At 55.8% G+C, this 20636-nt stretch overlaps 7 protein-coding genes across 7 annotated transcripts; 2 read left to right on the forward strand and 5 right to left on the reverse strand.

Moving 5' to 3' along the window:
• Positions 1-1074: 1074 nt before the first annotated feature.
• On the reverse strand, positions 1075-3115 carry GCG54_00000842 (uncharacterized protein; the record flags this gene model as incomplete). Its single annotated transcript, XM_045400974.1, has 2 exons — positions 1075-2541; positions 2594-3115. 2 exons carry the CDS (start codon positions 3113-3115, stop codon positions 1075-1077), a joined length of 1989 nt encoding a protein of 662 aa, XP_045263647.1.
• Positions 3116-5374: 2259 nt separating this feature from the next.
• On the reverse strand, positions 5375-7015 carry GCG54_00000843 (uncharacterized protein; the record flags this gene model as incomplete). Its single annotated transcript, XM_045400975.1, has 3 exons — positions 5375-6386; positions 6442-6648; positions 6963-7015. 3 exons carry the CDS (start codon positions 7013-7015, stop codon positions 5375-5377), a joined length of 1272 nt encoding a protein of 423 aa, XP_045263648.1.
• Positions 7016-7535: 520 nt separating this feature from the next.
• Positions 7536-7969, reverse strand: GCG54_00000844 (uncharacterized protein; the record flags this gene model as incomplete). The annotated part of the gene is made up of 2 exons (XM_045400976.1): positions 7536-7775; positions 7823-7969. 2 exons carry the CDS (start codon positions 7967-7969, stop codon positions 7536-7538), a joined length of 387 nt encoding a protein of 128 aa, XP_045263649.1.
• A 3652-nt stretch (positions 7970-11621) lies between these two features.
• Positions 11622-13277, forward strand: GCG54_00000845 (Formate dehydrogenase; the record flags this gene model as incomplete). The annotated part of the gene is made up of 3 exons (XM_045400977.1): positions 11622-11861; positions 12166-12320; positions 12386-13277. 3 exons carry the CDS (start codon positions 11622-11624, stop codon positions 13275-13277), a joined length of 1287 nt encoding a protein of 428 aa, XP_045263650.1.
• A 913-nt stretch (positions 13278-14190) lies between these two features.
• On the reverse strand, positions 14191-16107 carry GCG54_00000846 (Large neutral amino acids transporter small subunit 1; the record flags this gene model as incomplete). The annotated part of the gene is made up of 2 exons (XM_045400978.1): positions 14191-15030; positions 15082-16107. The coding sequence occupies 2 exons, from the start codon at positions 16105-16107 to the stop codon at positions 14191-14193; spliced, it is 1866 nt and encodes a 621-aa protein (XP_045263651.1).
• A 1357-nt stretch (positions 16108-17464) lies between these two features.
• On the forward strand, positions 17465-18005 carry GCG54_00000847 (uncharacterized protein; the record flags this gene model as incomplete). Its single annotated transcript, XM_045400979.1, has 2 exons — positions 17465-17797; positions 17871-18005. 2 exons carry the CDS (start codon positions 17465-17467, stop codon positions 18003-18005), a joined length of 468 nt encoding a protein of 155 aa, XP_045263652.1.
• Positions 18006-18840: 835 nt separating this feature from the next.
• GCG54_00000848 (uncharacterized protein) lies at positions 18841-20293 on the reverse strand (the record flags this gene model as incomplete). Its single annotated transcript, XM_045400980.1, has 3 exons — positions 18841-19066; positions 19285-19404; positions 19476-20293. 3 exons carry the CDS (start codon positions 20291-20293, stop codon positions 18841-18843), a joined length of 1164 nt encoding a protein of 387 aa, XP_045263653.1.
• Positions 20294-20636: the final 343 nt, after the last annotated feature.

The raw sequence follows: 20636 nt of genomic DNA on the forward strand, positions 1-20636 counted from the left end.
GTTTGCCTGCCAACAGGAACGTTTGGGGTTTCTGTACTGTTTTCCTTAATCGGTAGAGGGCACAGGTCAAAGTGCCCGTATAGTCTTTCCAGAATTGTGCCCGCGTATGGGGTGAATTTTGCCGTAGTCTTTTTGCGGGGGGGCTGCGTCGTAACTACAAACTCAATGAATGCCCGCAGAACTGAATGAGACGCGCCTGATGGAGGTTGAACTCGTTTGAAGACGCTCATAAGTTTAACGGAATGCCATGGTTTGGCACAGAACGGTGACATGTGCGCCTTGCTAGAGTAGAAGACTACGTTCTCATGTTCCCAAAGCTGTGAGACGACAAGGTACACGGCACGCAAAATCATACGGCCAGGCCCAAGGTTGTGAGCGGCGGTAGCCTTGGGACCTGAGAGCTGGATTGGGACTGTCTTGATTCTCATGAATTATTATTAGATTTCATTTATATCTATGTTTTGACATTTTTTAAGTCGTGATGACGACCTGCTGTGTCTTCTCTTAGATGCTTTCAAGCAAATCTGTGAGAAGTGCATTGTGTGAGGATATAAATTTGCCTCCTTGGTCTGCCCTGTATAGGGACTTGATGTGCGCTTGGTCGATTGAAAACCGTCACTCACTCGAGCTCTGCGTCGGCGGATGATGGTTTGAGGCCGGTTGCGTGACACCAACGATGTGTCGGGCGCGTTGAGCAGGAACTGCCGCTTTGTCTGGTTAAAATGACTCGTCCCTTTACTGGTCGGCGCCCTTGAGCGTTCAGACATCGTAGCTGGCGACTGTGAGAGTTCTGTCGGCGTCTGTCAGAGCTTTGCGGCTGATGGTTAACCATGTGGCGCGTCTGTATTCCTGCGCGTAGGATTCAGGTATTCGCCGAGGCAGTGTAAGCAGTCAAGCCACATGGCTGACTGAGTGGCTCATGCGGCTGAATGGCCGCAGTGGTTGAGACAAGACAGTGCGGGTCTTTGTCTGGGTATCATGGGTGCTGTTCAGCTGAGCCCCTCCGCCTAGAGGCCACATTTCGTACTTGATGATGATTTTCGCTTTTGCGATGCGTAAGGTCCTTCATAGACCTCATCTGTTTGTGTCGCCATGTGCTCCCCTCGTAGGCCGTATGGGGTTCATCTCATATGACTGCGGTGCTGCACCGCCCCGCCCCGTAGGTTTTGCCAAGTTAATTATGTCGTGAAAGCTGCCAAGCACCTTGTCCTCACGCTCCCGCGTAAATGCATCTTGCCCGGGATGGTATGCTCCCAGGACCTTGGCTTCGTGTTCGTTCTCAAATGTATCAGGGCCGTGCTGGTATGCCCCTAGCTCGGCCGTCGGCGCTCCCAACATCTTGGCCTCGTTCCGTGAGAAAGTGTCGGGACCATGCTGATAAGCACTCAGCTCAACCTTTGGGGCTTCCGGGGCCTTTGCTGGCTGTTCATTCAGAGAAAGATCCGGACCGTGGTGGAAGGTACCCAGCTCATGTTGTCGCCGCACGATCTCTCGCTCCGCAGCCTCTAGTTCGTGTGGCTGAGGCATCGGCTCAAAATCCGCTAGATTCACTGTGGAACTGGTTTGGTTTTGGCTGGAGCCATACACGTTTCGCTGTGCCGATGTGTTGGCTGCTCCAGGGGCGAACTCGGCAGCGGCCGTCGGATGGTCGAACTGATGACGGGGAACCGCCGCAGCGGTTGTTGTTGTTGACCCTACTGATTGTCCGTAGAGCGAGGCGGATCCGCCCGTCGGAGCATTTCGCTGACCATAGATCGAAGCGCCTGGTGTCTGACTTGTCGTCGGTGGAAGTCGTTGCCCATAAAGTGAAGCGATCGGCCCGTCTCCGCCAGCGAAGTCTGATTGCTGCCCGCCATATGATCCCCCCGTGACTGGCGACGGCCCGCTAACATACGTTATATTTTGCTGCTCGGTAATCGTCATCGGCTGTCCGCCGGCGTAGACGGCAGCTTGCTGTCCCCCGATCGCCTGTTGTTGGTTATCCATATAATATCCGCCCTGTTGACCGCCGGTCGCTTGCTGTCCCGGAGCGTAGTAACCGGAATGCTGCGGTTGCCCGTTGACGAAGGATGATGCTGGCGGCACGGAGACGGATGATGCTGGCTGCCATGCGTTCAAGCTCGATACTCCTACGGTCGGGGAAACCCCATGTAATGAAGAAGGCGCGCTCTCGCCGGATTGTGAAATGCCTATTGAAGAGCCCCGATCGGGGTGCTCGCCGTTTTTCGCTTCGACTTCGCTGTATTTCGTTTTCGGTCGCTGGGATCGTCGCCACCAGAAGAATGCCACCGCCCCTATCAATCCCACGACACTGAGCGCAACAGCGACACCAATGCCCGCTCCGGCAGCGGTCGAAATCCCCTTGGACGGCGTACTGGTCGCGGTGGGCGTGCTCATCGCGTCGGCAGGGGACGCAGTCCCTGTTGTCGAAGATGTTTGTGTCGATCCTGTGGAGGTGGAGGTTGTGGTTGTTCGGGTGGTGGTAGTTGCGGAGGATGAAAGCGCAGCTGAGTTAGTGCTGACAGCAACGTTCTGCACCACCTGGTTAGCGGCTCCCGTTTCGATTGGTGCTCGGTTCCCGAGTCAAACTCACGCCAGAATAAATGGTAGAGTAGGCGCCGTCATTGACGGCGCTAACGCTTGACAAAACCCAATGTTGAGCAAGTTGATTTTCTGCGACACCCTCAGACCCGTCGATCTCGTTGGACATGAACAGGTTGTCTTTCGGGTGCACGTCCAGCACGTAGCTGGTCCCGTTCTTCACGTTGACAAACTTGAAGGTCCCCGACCCAAAGTCAGACACATCCCACAACTGGGCCTCGTCCGTCGAAGACTCCTTCATACAAGCAATGGTGTTTCCCGTGGCTGGTTCGCCCGAGTCGTAGCATGCGCTCAGCTGCGCCTTCACGCCGGTCTGGTCGAGGCGCATGAGGTAGCGGCCTTTGACATCGCCATAAGGCTGGAACTGCCAGGCCGCTGTTCCACCAGTTATCGGATGGACTCTGAGACCATTGACCTCGGTGCGCAGCTGCAGGTTGAGGGCGAAGGGGCCGGTGCTGTTGTCGACGCGTGTTTCGGAGATGCGATACCACGCATTCGGGTCCAATGTCGCCATTTTCACCGTGCTCGGGCGCACGACTCACTCCTGTGTGGTGTGTTTGGGAATGAAGCTGTCCCAAGCAGCATGCCGCAAGCCGAGCCAGAGAGGAGGAAAGGAGCACGAGCAAGGACTCAAGGCGAGGAGACGACAGCCGGGTACCGTTGCAAGGTGGATGGGGAATGTTTTTGTCCGATCGACGGCCCACGAGTCCACGACGCATTGTTGCCCAGGGCCCGAGAAATGACATCTCCAGGATCCAGACAATGGCGGGCTGGCTGCAGCGGGCGAGCGGGCTGAGGTGCGGCGTGCCAACTTGCTGGCTGGCTGGGCTGCAGCAGCACCTCACCTCCTCCTCCTCAGCCAGCTCGCAGTTCCCGCACGCTGCCCACCTTCAGTGACCAGTGACCACCAGCTTCAGTCTTCAGTCACCACTTACCAAGGCGCCCTCGCTGCGCGGATAAGGACGAATTTGCCTGAAAGGATCGCCAAGACCAATCTAGGTACGGGGCGATGCAACCCTGGGGCCGTCATACAGCGCGTCTTCAGGGGCTAAGCTGAATGCAAATATCAAAAAAAGCGACAAACCTGCCGGGATCAGTGCCCCAACCCAGGGGCTTGGGGTCCGCAGTCTGCTGCTCTTTCGTGCCTTTCTCGACGCCCATTCGACAGATGCTGGGCCTCACTTTCACCAGCCCCCATCACGGCTCTCTGTCTCCCGCTCGACCCCAGACACCTTTGCGATTCCAGAGCGCCCGTAGCCTCGATCAGAGGACGCGGTGGTCGTCTATTGGTCCATTCGCCTTTTCGTCGCCCTACCGATTTAATCGCAGCGGCCGCTGAATTTTATGTCCGCATTACTTGGAAGCTGCATACGACACGGCGCTTCGCTCGGCCAATGGTGACTTCGTCTGCATATCGTTATTTGCGTCGACGAGCGCGAGATCATATGCTCGAGCAAGTGCCAGACTGCGTATATTTTCGTCTTGCTGCTTCTTTTCCGAGTCTGCTCAGCCTGCGGGCGATATGCAGACGCAGATACAGGACTGGTATCCGAAGCCTCAGACCAAGCCTCAGCTGAGGGGCCGGCGAACTAGGTGGAGAGCGGCGAGAAACAGGAGGAGGCGAAAGGATCGACGGAATCCTTCTTTGCGTGATCGTGACCCAACAGTCCGGTCGCGAGTCCCGGAGGCGAGGTTGAAAGGAGACAGCCAAGGCGGACTGCGTGGGTTTTGTTCTCAACCCAGGCGCTGGAAAAGGACTTTGGTTCCCGTCCCGTACTTAGCCGCCGTTAAATCTCCTAAACGGCTGCCTAGTCGAGAACCCCACGAACATGTTCTGCATGCAAAAGCAGTGCTACCCAGCATCTTGTTGGGAGTGGCCCGCGTCCCTTGCGATTTCCATGGGCACTGTCATGTCACTTGCTGATCAGTCGCTCTTGTTGGTTCCTGCTTCGGCTCGCAACTGACTCTGAATCGTCAATTTTCGGGATTAGCTTTCCTTCGGACCAGGGTTTTGGAGGGGTTGCATTCAGAATACCGGCCTTGCGGATGATGCGTATGATGTGATCGTTCCAGGAACAACAGTACGTTGCCGGCGGCATAATTGCTTCCTCATTAGTCGAGGAGTCTATCCTCCCTAGGCAACTAGGCGCTTTGGATGTCAACATAGCTGTCTATGGCGTTTGAAGTGATCGCAAGTGTACCCATTTTCTGATGGAGTCAACAAAATGGTCAGGCTGCTATTATGGTTAGCCTCAAATGCCAATGTAAGCTTCGGGAAAGGCCTAGGGCTCGATATCCCTGAACCCCTGTGCATCGCGATCCTACGAACCGTCCGTCTGGTAAGCTGTGCCGCGAGCGTAGCGCGTCATCAATTGACGGGTCTCGAAACTGAATAGCAGTTTCAAGTCGTGACGCAGGTTGGACTGCGCGTCGTGAGAATAAGAAGTCGTCGATGCTTGTTTAGCTGGCAGGGCAGGCCCGGTGGGAGGCACCGTGCACAAAAGCGTCTTTAGGCAAGAACGTGGTGAGTTCGCACTGGGCTCGCTATTCCACTTTCCGTATCTGGAAGCTGGCACGGCCCGGACCCGGGGCTGCCCCGGGAAACTTTCAAGGATCATCAGCGTTTGTAAATGTGCCTCAAATTAATATGTTTATTTCCAAATTCATCTCTTATTATTCCTATACTTATGGCAATTCTAATTTTAATGTGGATGGCGCTGAAGGTCTACAGACTAGCGATACATGCTCAGCGAAGGATGCTCCCATCGCGGTTTCACTTCCGAACGAAAGGCTCGTCTTCCCACTCCGTAGATGGAGGGGTCCGAGAAAGCCTCCAAGAGCCGCACTTGCCGTTGCTAGCAATGAAAGCGCCATCAAAGTTGGCCCTGCGGCCCCAGCGAAGATCGCCAGGGTTGCCGCAGGTGTCGGTGGAAGGCCTGAAGGTAAAGCATGCGCCGCGGTAGTACAAGCTACCCGTGCAGCCGTTCTCCAGCTGGCACGAGACGCAGCAGGCGTAGGCTGAGTCGGCGTGGCGTCTCTCACGGGTGATGCTATAGTCGCTGGCCGCTTGAACGATGGGGCGTCTGCCAGGAACGTGCGAGACCAGGTTATCGGACTGGCAAGCTGCGTACAGGGTGGCAGTCGGCATCGATGCAGCAGTGACGGTCGATGTGGTGTACGTGGTGGCGGTTTTGGTGACCTGCGCAGGGACGGATGGGACACTCTGGCTAGGCGTCGGTGCGGTGACGAAAGTCGTGAAGACGCCAGTGATGGTGTTCTCCACAGTGGTGGTGGTGAAGATGCGGATGACGCGCTCGCAGTGGACAACCTGAGGGAATAGGGGCGGGTCTGCGACAAGGGCAGCATTGTTGGCGTTAAGGCCAAGCACCAGAGGCTGCCTTACAGAACGCTCCCCGATGAAAGGAGAATTGCCACCCATATTCTGGGCACTGTCGCGTACGAGGGCAGAGGCGAGAGGTGTGAACCCTGCTGGTGCTGGCACAGTGGCGAAGGTGCCTGCAGTGATGCTGGTGATAGTTGTGAGAGTCAGAGTGCTCGTGATCGTAGCGGGATCTGTTTGGCCGGCAGGGGAGACGCCGGTAGGAGTGATAGTCACCGTTACCTTGGACGGGGTGACGTAGTTGTAGTAGGTGACGGGCGTGGTGATGGAATAGATTCTGGAGAATGTCTCTACATTGGCGACTGACCTCGGGCCGAAGTCGGTGTAGCATCCATATTCACCCTGGACAGTCGAAACGGAGCCAGCTGGGGCCGTGGTCGTGATGCTAGACGAAGTGGTGAGAGTTGATGAAGTAGCAGGACTAGAAGAGGTCGTAGGACCAGAAGAGGTCGTAGGACCAGAAGAGGTCGTAGGAATAGAAGATGTAAGGACAGATGATGTTGTGAGGACGGATGATGTTGTAGGACCGGAAGAGGTCGTAGGAATAGAAGATGTAAGAACGGACGATGTTCCAAGGGCGGATGATGTCGTAGGGGTAATTGTCATAAGAACAGATGAAGTTGTAGGAACAGATGAAGTTGTAGGGACTGATGATGTCGTAGGGATCGATGATGTCGTAGGGACAGATGAAGTCGTGAGGATAGATGAAGTCGTGGGGGCGGATGAGATTGTGGGGGTAGATGATGTCGTGGGGTTAGATGACGTGGGATTAGATGAGGTTGTAGGGAAAGACGAAGAAGTAGGATCAGTTGAAGTATTAGGGACAGATGACGTTGTGGGGACAGACGAAGAAGTAGTGACAGATGATGTTGTAGGGGCTGATGAGGTCGTGAGGACTGATGATGTCGCAGCAGTAGATGATGTCGTTGGGACTGAAGAGGTTGTAGGCGCAGAGGACGACGTAGGCGCAGAGAACGACGTAGGCGCAGACGACGACGTAGGCGCAGACGACATCGTGGCGGGATCAGACGAGGTGGTCAGTACAGAGGACGTCATCGGAGCAGAAGATGTTGTGATAACAACGGTTGTCGTAGAAATTGTGGAAGACGTTGTGAGGGCAGAAGAACTGGTAAGCACAGAGGAGGTCGCAGGAGCAGAAGAGGTCGTAGGAATAGATAAAGAGGTTGTGGGTACAGAGGAATCCGAAGAGCTAGAGGAGCTCGTCAGAAGAGATGAAGAAGACGTGAGGCTAGAAGAGGTTGCGGGGCTGGAGGAAGTAGTAAGGACAGAAGAAGAAGTGGCGAGGCTCGACGAGGTTGCGGGATTAGATGAGCTCGTTAGAAGAGATGAAGAAGTCGTGGGGCTGGAAGAAGTTACGGGGTCGGAGGAAGTCGTCGAGCTAGAGGGAGTAGTAAGGATAGAAGAAGAGGTTGTGAGGCTCGACGAGGTTATAGGGTTAGAGGACGTCGTAGGGATAGAGGAAGAAGAAGTCGCGAGGCTAGAAGAGGCCGAGGGGTCGGAAGAAGTTGTTGAGCTAGAGGGAGTTGTGGGGATAGAGGAGGAGGTTGTGAGGCTCAACGAGGTTACGGGCCCGGAGGAAGTTGCTGAGCCAGAGGGAGTCGTAAGGATAGAAGAAGTCGAGAGGCTCGACGACGAGGTTGCGGGGTCGGAGGAGGTCGTCGAGCCAGAGGGAGTCGTAAGGACAGAAGAAGAAGTCGAGAGGCTCGGCGACGAGGTTGCGGGGTTGGAGGAGGTCGTTGAGCCAGATGGGGTCCTAAGAATAGAGGACGAAGTCGTGAGATCAGAAGAGGTGGAGCTGACGGAAAAGCTCGTGAAGGTAGAGGAGCTGGAGGAGCTTGTGGAAATATCAGTGGCCCCTGTAATAGTGATGGTAGTTTGTGTTGAAACAAAGCTACCTTGGACGAGCAGGACGGCAACCGCCAGTCCCGACCTCTTGCTGAAACCCATTTTGACTACGTGGATGAGAGAGAAAACGAGTGCAGGGATGAGTCGAGTGTGATCCAAAAAGTCACTCGGCATCTGGAAAGAAAGATATCAATCCTTATAAGACCATGGCGATGCCTCTCAAGAACCCTGATGACAAGAAAAAAGGTTCAGGTGGCTCGCCGAGAGTGCATGATTGTTGAGGCGCCAAATATGGCATGCAGATCCAGGGGCATGGAACCAGTTGTTTGCAGCCGCCTTCGGTAGTTGAGGTCAGTAATTGAGTTTGCAGAGACAGAAGCCATGTTATTCCGTGGACGGCGCCAGGACAGATGAAGGATCTAGACCATCCAACATCTTTGCTTTCGTCAATAACCAACAGACCCAAGGCCTGTGAGAGCCTGGAAGTATTGAACCACAGGTAGGGCAAGCACATGTCTGATCCACAATGGCTGAGGTCGATGGCGAAGGTTTCAGGAGCCATGACGTTTGGATGGGAATATCTTTCGATGCCATAGATTTCCATGATCTGAAAATGCGGTCTTCACACGGGCATTTTAGCCATCGTACCACCACCTTCGTCACGCATTATTAGTCGAATGCTCGCGCTTTTGCATGTGACTGTCAGCTCAGATTGACTTTCCACGGCGGATAGCTAGCAATCTAATCTCGGTTTTATAGCTTCAAAATCCCCATTCAAGCCAGTTCAATCTTCGTACATCCGCTTCGTGCAGCGCAGGGGCCAGTCGAGTGACAGGGCGAAAGGACAAATAGAAGGCATATTTGATATGTGTCTAGGACCCCGCAAAATCAATGTATACTCATGGAGTGGTGTGTAAAATAGCAGGACTTGAGAACATAGATTTCGTATCTCGGGAGCGCTTGCTTCTGCTTCTGAGTGAAGTCTTTGCAAAGAAATTGGTACTGTATCTGGAAAACTGCGATGACCAGAACTTGACACTCACCTTTCGGAATGAAAGAAACTGAAGCTGTCTTGCTCTCTGAGCCGTTCTTGAATGATTGATCATAAGATTACATGACAAATGGCCTACACGCTTTGAAAGAATTCAGAGTGAAATGAAGACGATAAGGAAGGCCTCATACTGGTCCGTCAATGAGTACACCATCTACAGCAATGGAACATGAACAGAACAACGCGCTTCTCAGCTTCAAGGCAGTTTGTGTGTTGAGATTCAACTGGCACAAAATCAGCAATCTACTGAAGCCAGGCCTCCAGCATGCATGCTGTGGTGACAAAGCAGAATTGGCTTTGAGGCCTGCGGTGATTAAATTGTACTTGTAAGGTAGTCTCAAAGAAATCTCAGAGTAGCTGTCATATTAGACAGCTAGGTACACCGCAGCCATATGCGCTGTCAAAACCTTAGAAAAGTCTTCCAGGGACATTGTCCAAGCTCTGTCAAGCAGATTTCACCACAAATGGCAAAATTGAAGCCAAATGCAAAAACAATGGACACTGTGGGAATTGAACCCACGACCTTTCACAGTTGGCAGCGCGCAGAAGCGACGATGCGAAGCGAAAATCATACCCCTAGACCAAGCGCCCGTTATTATTTCTAATTGACTGTCTTCAGTACTATGGAGCCTGGCTGCAGGGGTCCCCTCTCGGTTTCCGTCGCAGCCGTCGAGCTCCGCGCTTGTGGAGCGATAGGGCGCGACGGGCCCGCAAGAACAGGGACACGAAGCTCCGCGCGGGTCCTTGTGCTGTTGGAATGACGGAAGCATGAGAGGCACGGCAAGTTTGAGCCGTACGATGTCGTCTTCGATGGCCCCCGATTCCATTGCCTTCTGAAGGCCGACCCATCGATGGGATCATGATAACCTCAAGACGACGGAACTCCGAGCTGGAAGCCAGCGCCTGGCCGTAATCCACACCAGGTCCGCAAGCTGCATCATCTGGCCGTGCAGAATGCCGACGGTCGCCAGACGGATGTGCCTCCGAGGACACAAAGGTGTGGTGCCGGCGCGAGCAGCCAGCACGCGCCAACAATCGCCGAAGCTCTACCCCTCATTGTACAACCCGACAGATCGCCGAGCCATCACCGTGGAGACAAGACACCTCTCGGGCTCGAAGCTTGACGACAAATCTCCGTACTAGCCACCCGAGGACGCATGAGTGCTGATTTGTGCATGGCCTGAGGGAGCTAGGACGCAGCTGGAAACAACCAGGCCCCTGGAAACCGACAGCCGGCCTCTCTTCTGCGCAGACACGCGGATTGGGAGGACAGCGGCGTGCTCTTGGTGCAGGAAGCTGGTGGTGTGTGTGATGGTAACAGACGATCAATTGGTAGCGGCGGATAACGATTGGATTGCATTTCTTGTATTAGGTGATGGGATCTGGCCGCGTTGGATGGAACAGCGGACGTATGATGCCAGGTTGGAAGGTCCATTTACCCCTCACTCTGACCTGCATCTGCCTCTGCTTAGCCACGATGGATGGACGGACGACATCTGCTGTTGATTGTCGATGGTCTTTCTTCGGGCGTGTCGTGTAGCCTTGTCGTGCGTTGCAAGGGTGTACGCCAGACGCCAATTGGGTGTTGCTTGGTATCTGGGTTGAGCGAGGTGGATGGTGGCCCTGGTCGCGGGGCAAACCAATGTTCCATGGCTGCAGACAACGTTGAAGTTGAAGATTTGCCGGGGACTGCGGCGTTTCATCGCCATGGGAGGTGCTGCCAACTGAAGCGGGCAGCTTGTTGCTCGGGTGGAGGGGACGAACCATGGCGGCTGGACGAGCGACCAATGGGGGGAGCCGAACAGATTACCCCACGCATCCTAGCCAGAGGGTGATTTGGAGATCCCGAATCGATAGTAATTAGTAGTGAGTGTGCATTGCAGTGAAGGAACCTAAGGTGCAGATTGACAAAAGCCGTTGCCGCACTTGGATACTTCCACTTACTTCCTCGCAGAATGAGTGTGGCTAATTAGGTAGAGACGAGACTAGCCAGCCAGAGATCACCGTTTCTCGCTACCTTAGGAGGTCGGTATCTTCTTTTCCTGTCGGACGAGATGCCGTGCTTGCGTGCCTCCTCCTCGCTCTTCGTCAGTTGCCGCACGTACATGCCATGTTCCTCCCATTAGCTGGGTCTTAGCAAGCAGTGCCTTCCCGGTTATGCTCCAGCCTCGCTGCCTTCCCGAACCTTCATGTTTCCATCCGAGTGTGAGTGGCTGACTATTCAAGGAGATACTCTGGGAAGGAGGGGCAATGGGAATCTGGCATCTCGGAGAGGTGGAGGACGGCCGACACTGGACAACGGGCGGGAGGCAGACACGCAGCTCGGAGAGGAGAAGCTGGCACATCGAACCAGCCCAGACCACGCAGACGAGCGCTCGTCGGATTGTATTGCCTCTTTCTGAACGTTCGGCCATGTACACCATGTACCACACTTCCTCCTGTCGGTCATGTTCCCCGCCCTCTTCATCCCGGCCTTTCGGTGATGCCTGCAAGCATAAATAAACCTGTACCAGCCGCTTTTCCGTGTCCTATTTTCATCCTCATCTCATACCAACACATCTCATCAGCCTAGTCTGCAAGATCCCGAGTCTACGGATCTGTTACATCGCTCTCATCTCTTCTTCTATATAACGACCACCTCCCACCTCACTCATCAACCCATCTCTTGTCTCGACCAGCTCATCCTCTACACACATCTTCAAAATGGTATTGTTCTCTCGCAACCTTCGCACTATTGCCCCTTCTGTCTCTCGGGGACTTCACACGTCCTCCAAGGCATCTTTCCTGGCTCGGCCTGCCATCAGCAGAGCCGTTGCTCCCTCCACGGCCCTCCCTCGCAAACTGCCTGGCCAGCTTTCTTCGATCCGCACACTAACAACTACTCCCCACAACCAGGTCAAGGTTCTCGCAGTACTCTACGACGGCGGCCAGCACGCCAAGGACGTAAGTGTCATCTCACTTCCTGTTCCCCCAGATTCCCACAATGGCATCCGACACCCGCGCTTTCACCACCAAGGAACGTCACTATGATAGCTCGCGCGGAGCTGTGCCCCGCCGTGATCTCAAGCAGGATGTCTCGCCTGCAGAGAGCTAGTGCGGGGATGACGGGAGGTGCGGGGCTCGGAGGTCGATCGCTGATACATCGGCATTCTGCCCCAACTCTTGGCAATGACCCTCCGAAACTACCAAATGCGGGGTGCATCGCACCCATCCCTGGAGCTTCTGGGCTGACTTCGAAACCACACAGGTCCCCGGCCTTCTGGGCACCACCGAGAACGAGCTCGGCATCCGCAAGTGGCTCGAGGACCAGGGCCACACCCTCGTCACCACCTCCGACAAGGAGGGCGAGAACTCCAAGTTTGACCAGGAGCTCGTCGACGCTGAGATCATCATCACCACCCCGTGAGTACAGGCCGACATCAGCTGCATCGCCATGTTCCATCACGACTAACACGCCTCTCTCCCAGCTTCCACCCCGGCTACCTGACCGCTGAGCGTCTCGCCAAGGCCAAGAAGCTGAAGCTCGCCGTCACTGCTGGTATTGGCTCTGACCATGTTGACCTGAACGCTGCCAACAAGACCAACGGCGGTGTCACCGTCGCCGAGGTCACCGGCTCTAACGTCGTCTCCGTCGCTGAGCACGTCGTCATGACCATCCTCGTCCTCGTCCGCAACTTCGTTCCCGCCCACGAGCAGATCGAGCGCGGCGACTGGAACGTCGCTGCTGTTGCCAAGCAGGAGTATGACCTCGAGAACAAGGTCGTCGGTACCGTCGCCATCGGCCGCATCGGTGAGCGTGTCCTGCGCCGTCTCAAGGCCTTCGACTGCAAGGAGCTCCTCTACTACGACTACCAGCCCCTGTCTGCCGAGAAGGAGAAGGAGATTGGCTGCCGCCGCGTCGAGAACCTCGAGGAGATGCTCGCCCAGTGCGACGTTGTCACCATCAACGCTCCTCTGCACGAGAAGACCCGCGGCATGTTCAACAAGGAGCTCATCTCCAAGATGAAGAAGGGCTCTTACCTCATCAACACCGCCCGTGGCGCCATCGTCGTCAAGGAGGACGTGGCCGAGGCTCTCAAGTCTGGCCACCTCGCCGGCTACGGTGGTGATGTCTGGTTCCCCCAGCCCGCCCCCGCAGACCACCCTCTGCGCACCGCCAAGAACCCCTTCGGCGGCGGCAACGCCATGGTTCCCCACATGTCCGGTACCTCCCTCGATGCCCAGAAGCGCTACGCCGACGGCACCAAGGCCATTATTGAGAGCTACCTGAGCGGCAAGGAGGATTACAAGCCCGAGGACCTCATCGTCTACAAGGGCGACTACGCCACCAAGGCCTACGGTCAGCGTGAGAAGAAGTAGACGTGGAGGATGACGGCATCATACCCAGTGAGGGATATTTAAGTGTTATATATAAGCGTTGAATTTCGAGTTATGCATTGGCATTGCATAGTGCTTCCAAAAAGGAGGACTAGGTTGTAGTATATAGGATGCAATCTAATGCGATGTTCAAAACGACCTTCTGAAAATCCATGGTGATTCGGTGACTTGTTTGAGGATATTCTCATGATAACCAATGAAACCTGCTGTTGGTGACAGTGGCCGCTTTCGCTACTACATCTGTTCCCTACCAACTTCGTCTGCAGATTTCTTGGACGCTCAATATCATCCTGTTAGCCGCCCGCTTTGGCCCCACATTCGTGGCTGTCAAAGGGTGGTTAAGTGTGTTGCTCATCATTGAGCGTCACGCATTTAGCTGGAGTCCGCGAGGCTGATTGATTGTATGGGAGTTAAAAAGATGAGGCCGGTACCGTAGCCCCATGTATATGCATTGCTTTCAATTACAAGACAAGTAAGTGGTACAGGTGCGTATGCGTTTTCTGTTCCCTTCCTGGGGGTCCAGACGACGCGGTGTCGTCGAACAGAATTCCGTGTGCCGCGCGATCTCTCGAGTCCGTCTTCTACCACACTCAACGGCCATGTTTTCATAAACAGCCCTTCCCACCCATTGTGCTGAAGCCGCCTAAGCAACAAGAAAGACACAGCGCGCGCGCGCGCTTCTGAGGTGCCTGGTTATTTTTATTTTCCAAAAGAGAAGTACAACTCCATTTTTTCAAGAAACACAACCGCCCGTAGATATATATACTCCCCTCTCCAATGCTCCAGACGGAAACGTCTTGTTCCCTTTGTGCAAAACCAAAAGGTCTAATCAAACAACCACACCCGCGGACGGCCTAAGAGATGGTTTTATTCCGGTGAGAGGGAAAACCTTTTCTCACGACCGTTTCCAAAACTGCCACCACGGCCGCTCCTCATGTCCCGCATGTCTCGTCTCGCGCTTGATCACTTGCTGGTCGCGGCCGCGGATGCGCCAAAAGTACACCGGCACGCCGGCGACAACGAATAGCACGACAGTGACGGTCTGTAACGGCTGCGCGAAGACGGCGCGGCTGAGGAGGAAGAGCGACACGCAGCAGAAGATGATGGGCGTCGTGATCCACGTACGGTACGGCCTGTCGAGCTGCGGTTCGCGGACGCGGAGGATGATGAGGCCCAGGACCGTAATGAAGTAGAACGTGTACCCGGCCACGCCGTAGAACGTCAGGAGGGTGCCGAACTCGCCGACGACGATGTACGCCGCCGTGAGCACGCCGTTGAGCACAAGCGCCCACACGGGCGTGAAGAACAGGCCCATGTCATCATCGCCCAGGGCACGGATCAGCATGTTGGCCACGCGCCCGCGCGAAGTGCGCGAGGTTTGGACGGAGTGGGAGTCGGATGGGGAGAGGCCAATGCGGCCGAACATGGAGGGGATGTACCCCTCCTTTCCGGCCACGTAGACGAGACGCGAGGAGGTGAAGGTGGAGGAGTTGAGGGCGCCGAAGCAGGATGCCGAGACGATGAGGGCGAGGACGAGGGAGCCCACGGGGCCGAAGACCTTGGCGCCGAACTGGACGGCGATCGTGTTGGAGGCGTTGACCGTCGCCAGAGGGAGGACGAGGAAGTACGAGATGTTGGCGAGAACGTATGAGAGGATCACAAGAGGCATCGCCGTGTGGATGACCCGGGGAAGATCACGGCTCGGGTTGCGGAACTCGCCGACGACGTAGTTTGTCTGCGCATGTTAGCAAAGGCGTGCCACCTCGGTGCAGGGAGAGAATCTTACGTTGTCCCAGCCGTCGTATGCCCAGAGACCGGCATACAGAGCGACGGCCCAGTTGGAGAGATCCGTCGAAGTGCCGGAGAACCACTCGTGCGTCTTCCACTCCATGTTGGCCTTGCCCGTCAAGGTGGTCCCCGTGATCGCGACTACAATGCCCGTGACGGTGACGCCCAGCAGGGCGACAAATTTCAAGAACATGAGCCAGTCGTTCACCTTCGTGCCCAGCTTCGTCGACACGCAGTTCATGAGCGTGACCAGAATCAAGCCCACCATGGCGACCGCCTTGTTGATCCACGGACTCAGGCTCTCAGCCTCTGCGCCTATCGCCGCCCTGACCAGGTACTCTCCCATGATGATGGCGATAATGGCCGCACTACCGGGCTTCAGAACCAAGACGGCGACCCACGTGAACAAGAACCCAGCCATCTCGCCCAAGATTTTCGCAAGGTAAACCTGCGCGCCGCCGTTCAGGGGTATCGCGCCGCCCAGCTCCGCATAACTCGCAGCACCTGTCCAAGCAAGCACGCCGGCGATGACCCAGACCACAAGGGCGGCGCCGGGCGACCCAACCTTGGAGCTGACCTGACTGGGACTGGAGAAGATGCCGCTGCCGATGATGAGACCGACAATCAGACTCAAGCCGTTCATGTAGGTGAGGATCTTGTGCTTCTCCAAGCTGCCGCCGCCAAGGCCACCGTTCTGTATCGCTGTCGAGGTCGGGGCGCCGATGGGGGCGTACCCGCCTGCCCCCGCGCCGGCGGTGGAGCTCAGGGGGAAGAGGTTGGCAGCGAAGTCGAAGCCGGAGGAGACTGAGTAGGAGCGGTCATGGCGATTGGGGCGGTTCGAGCTGGCGGCAGGATTCGCTGCGTCGAGAGGGTCTTCCGCCTCGAAGGAGAGCTTGCGGGAGGAGGAGATGGAGGGCCTCGAGGAGGGGATTTCTGAGACGACGGATTCGGCGCGGGAGGAGGAGGCAAGGGAGGCGAGCTCGAGGGAGTCGCGATGCGACTGGATGTTCGTGTAGGGCGGCATGACTAGGTCCGCGAAGGGGTTGTGGGTTTCGAGCGAGGAGAGAAGAGGAGGAGGACCGCGAGCGGCGATGCTCGACCTGTGAGTTCGTTCAAGCGTTCAAGGAGTTGCAGCGAGGGCTATTGCATGTTGCAGCGCCGACTTGTTCAGGGCCGGTGGAGACGGATCGCACGCAGTAGTCGCCTGCGCACGCAATGGTGTTTCGAATATTAAGTAGCGGTGGTTGGAGGAATTCGTCGTGACGTCGTTCGCATATACGTTTCGTTTAAAGGAGTCGTGACAAAGTTGCGCCGTACCCCGTTCTCTAATGCCCACTTTCCGAGTCCCCCAGAAGAAAATCAAGAGTCGAAAAAATCCAAGTTATCCAAGGCAAGCAAGCGTGTAGTGCTGTGCAATTAAAGAGACATGTATCGCTTTGGTGTCCAAATAAGATTGCCTCGGGCGCCGGGGGGGTTTAACAGAGAGGAGGTGTACTGATGTGGTAGTGTTTCCGTCCGGGTGTCGTCGGCGGTGGTGGTGGTGTTGAGTTACAGGTACGTATTTGGAGGAAAGGAGGTTAAAGAAAAATTGAGTTTGGCGCAAACAAAGGCGGTTCGGAGAATTGCGACAAGCGGCCAAGAATACTGGATTACGTTTCTTCTTTCAGCAATCCAGGATGTGCCGCCCTCTCAGAGCCTCAGATTCAGAAGACTGACTGGTCGGTTGCAGCAGTGGTTTGGTTGCCAGTCCAGTCCAGTCAACCAGTGTCTGAAAGGGACGAACGGGGCCGAGTCAAGCATTTGCACCCAGGCCAGAACCGCCTCTTGGCTGTGAGGTGGGCTCTGGGCAATCTCAATCTGCGACTGGGACTGCGCTGGCTCCAGGAACATCACTGAGGCCCCCATGTTTCGTGCCCGCTCAGACCCTCAGTGCCCTGGAACAGTGGCCCGGAACAAACCATGATTGGCTGCTGGTGGTTTGCACGGCAGAACCATCTTGGCGCCTGCCACCTGGATAAAGGTGTGGGGCGCAATGCCTCCTCCCGGCGCACTTCCGCTCGAGACAGGGGGGAAGGGGGCCAATTCAAGCCACCGAAGCCACTGAAGCCGCAGACCGAGGCGCGCCAGGGGTCTGCCTGCCAACACTAAAGAGCACCTAACGAAACCAAAGACAACTGAAAAGCAACCACACCTACGGAGCACCGCCGCCGGCCTGCAAACAAAACGAGCAACTCCCCGCTCAAGCCGCGGATCGGACAGAGCCAGCTCGGATCCGTTCCCCTCCCCTGCCTTCCGACTTCGAATACGCGCATCAGTCGTTTCTACGGATACCTGAACTCGAGCGCCAGCTGACCGACCAACGCCCGGTCTCCGCGCGAACGATGCCGATCGACGAGTACGCCTCCGTCGGCGGCGGCCTCAAGCTCAAGGGCGCCAAGGTCGGCAAGCCCAAGAAGAAGAAGAGCAAGAAGGACAAGACCGACCTGGAGAAAAACCTCGACGATGGCACTGACGGCGGCTCGGCGCTGGTGAAGCGCCGTTCCGACCAAGACGACGACAACAACAACGAGGAGGACAAGAAGGCCAAGAGGACGAAGCGCAGGAGTGAAGACCCCGAGGCAGAGGATGGCGACCACGAAGAGGATGGCAGCGGCGGCGGCGGCAGGCACAAGACGGAGGCCGAGCGGCGATATGAGGAGAGGAAGCGCAAGAGGGTACGTGTTTTTAATGATAACCATGATTCACTGTTGCTGGGCAAACAAATACTGACGACGATGTGTCGCCTAGCTCCTCGAACTTGCCGAGTCGTCCAGTTCGAGACCAGAACTACTCAAGACACACAAAGAGCGCGTGGAAGAGCTCAACACCTACCTGTCCAAGCTGAGCGAACACCACGACATGCCCAAGATTGGCCCTGGCTAAGGCCGTGGGAAAGGAAGGAATGTGACAGCAGCCATACGTGGGAGGCTTATTGAGGAGTTATCTGGTTTTTGGCGTTATGAATACCCGCGAAGTCTTGAAGAGGAAAATAGAACTGTGAGATGCAAAAGTGCGCCCACGCCGTTGTCTTGTTGTTTTAACTGCCACTGTTGCTGTCTCGCAAACCACCTTTGCTGTTCTAATCGCATCGAATGATTACGTGATGCCGTTCAAGGGCAATCAATACTCATCTCCAAAGGGCATGCGCACCCATTCCAGCGCCTTCAAAACAGTAGCGGAGTCTCACAAGTTTACCAGCTTCAAGCTGGAATGCGGGAACGCCCACAATCAAACACACATGTTCCAAACCATCATCAAATCATCGGCACGGCGCTGTCTCAAAACTTGAAATGTCAATTTTGATTTCATTCTTTTCTCCCCCATGTCTGTTGTTGCATGGGTCTGGTCTGCTAAGGACTGCCCTCAGGTGGAGTTGCTTTTCTTGTCAACACCTGTTTTCTTCCGCCGTACCGAGGCACTGTCCGATTTTTTTTCTTTCTCTCCCCAGCCTCCGTCTATTATTCTGCCTCCTCCCTTTCTGCAGGAAAGCGCATTGCCGCGCGAATTCTATGTTGTTGTGTGTTGTGTTGTTCTGCCCACCAGTTTGATGCAAGGAGTGAATAAGACCGTTGAATGTCGTGAGTAAGTAATGCTGATGATGCTGCTGTGTTTGCCACCCGCTCCGTTTGTACCGAGAACACCGTAATAAAGGAATGATTAACTATGTAAACAGAATAATCGTCTCAACGTGACGATGGTAATGTCGCTGCTTCTTTGTTTAAAGCAGGAGCATGGCGCCGGCGACGAATCCGGCGAGGGCGACGGGCACGCCGAACGAGACGCTGCCGATGGGGACGGCGCCGTTCTGAAGGCCGCCGCCGCCGCCGCCGCTTCCGGAGGTGGAAGTCGGCTCGGCGTCGGGGGCCACGGCGACGACGGAGGTAGCCGTCACGAGAACGACGTCGCCGTTGGAGGCGGTGGAGGTGAAGGTAGAGAGGACGTTGCTGAACGAGGTGGTGGTTCTGCGCGAGGAGGTCGCGGTGGTCGTCTCCCGAGTGTTTTGCTCTGTTATGAAAGTTAGCGCACTGCTTTTTCAATGTGATGAAACGGCCATGACTGAAGAAAGGTGGCAGGGAAAAAAAGGCCACATAGAAAGCTCCAAAAACGACCTCCGCCTTCGCTCGAAAACATGACTGTGCTACAAAACCACAACGCAACATACCAGATTCGGACACAGACGATGAAGGCGCACTCGAGGTTATGGGGGACGAGGATGTCACGGCCGTAGTAGTCTCGGGAGGAGAGGAGGTAGACGTACCCGACGCGGACGCACTCGTAGACCCTGGGGAGGCCGTAGTAGGTTCAGAAGAGGGGGCAGTAGAAGGGGAAGGGGGAGAAGAAGAAGAAGGGGACCCACGAGTCGTCGTCTGAATCTCAGAAGAGGCGGACGGCGGCCCGGCAGTGGTAGTAGTAGTAGTAGGAGCAGCAGAAGTAGCCTGCTCCGTTTGTGACGTACCAGTAGTAGGGGCTGCTGCTGAAGTTGCCGGTGTCGTAGTAGTCGTCTCCTGAGCCGGAGTGGTGGTGGTTTGAGGGGTGGTGGTCTCCTGCGGCTGCTGGGTCGTGGTCGTGGTCGTCTGGACGGCCGGCGCCTGAGATGTAGTCGTCTCTGCTGGAGCAGCAGATGTGGTAGGCTCAGCGGCGGACGTAGCCGGGGCTGAGGTCGGCGTGTTGGCCACAGACTCAGAAGTTGTGGCGGCTACACTGGCGGACGGCGTCTGGGAAGCCTCGGTAGCAGCAGAGGTCGTGGTGTTGTCCTGACGCTTGGCCAGCTGGAGCAAGGCAGAGGCGAGGTCGGCATCATCAGCCTGGACAGCCTCCAAAGCTTCCTTGTCAGAGGCGTATACGCCATCCTGGTACCTGTCTGGGAAGTAGGCATGGAGCAGTCTGTGGAGGAGATCGGCCTTGGCAGGGTTGTTGAGGTCTTCCTCACTGATCACAACCTGGGCTTTGGTGTGATGGTCCCTTGCACAAGGCATGCCCCGGTGACCGATGACTGAAGCAAGACTGAGGGTCATCAAGCCGCACACAACAACGCCGAGCAGGACACGGCGTGGGCCTGCCATCTTCTTGGTAGGTTCCTTGGACGGTCTGGAAATGGTGGAATCCCTCTTCTCGTCGACAGGCAGCAGTCCCTCTTCCAGGCGGGAGTCGTACTTGGTATCGGAGGCCATGGTAGCGAAAGAGACCGGTGGCCGAGACGTGAGGCGATATGGGTTGTTATAAGAGGGGACGAAGAGGTTCAGAAGGTTCTGCCCAAGACGGCAGGACGGAAACGACAGGGAAGATAACGTCCAATAATTGGACTCGGACGTATGCAGGGTAGAGTCGGTGACAAGATGCGGGCCTTCTTTTAGCGTCCTCACTGCTGCATGGCGGCGAAACGCAAAAAGATGTAAGAGAGGAGGAGGGGAATCAGACCCGAATGGTGGACTCGAGCCAGGAGGCTTGGGAGCTTTGTATATCCGTAGGTCACAAGCGGCCTCCGTTTGATGTGTGAGGGAGGGGCAAAAGACG

Source organism: Colletotrichum gloeosporioides (genome assembly GCF_011800055.1).
Source record: "Colletotrichum gloeosporioides strain Lc1 chromosome Unknown consensus_50, whole genome shotgun sequence".
Classification (NCBI taxonomy): Eukaryota; Fungi; Ascomycota; class Sordariomycetes; order Glomerellales; family Glomerellaceae; genus Colletotrichum; species Colletotrichum gloeosporioides.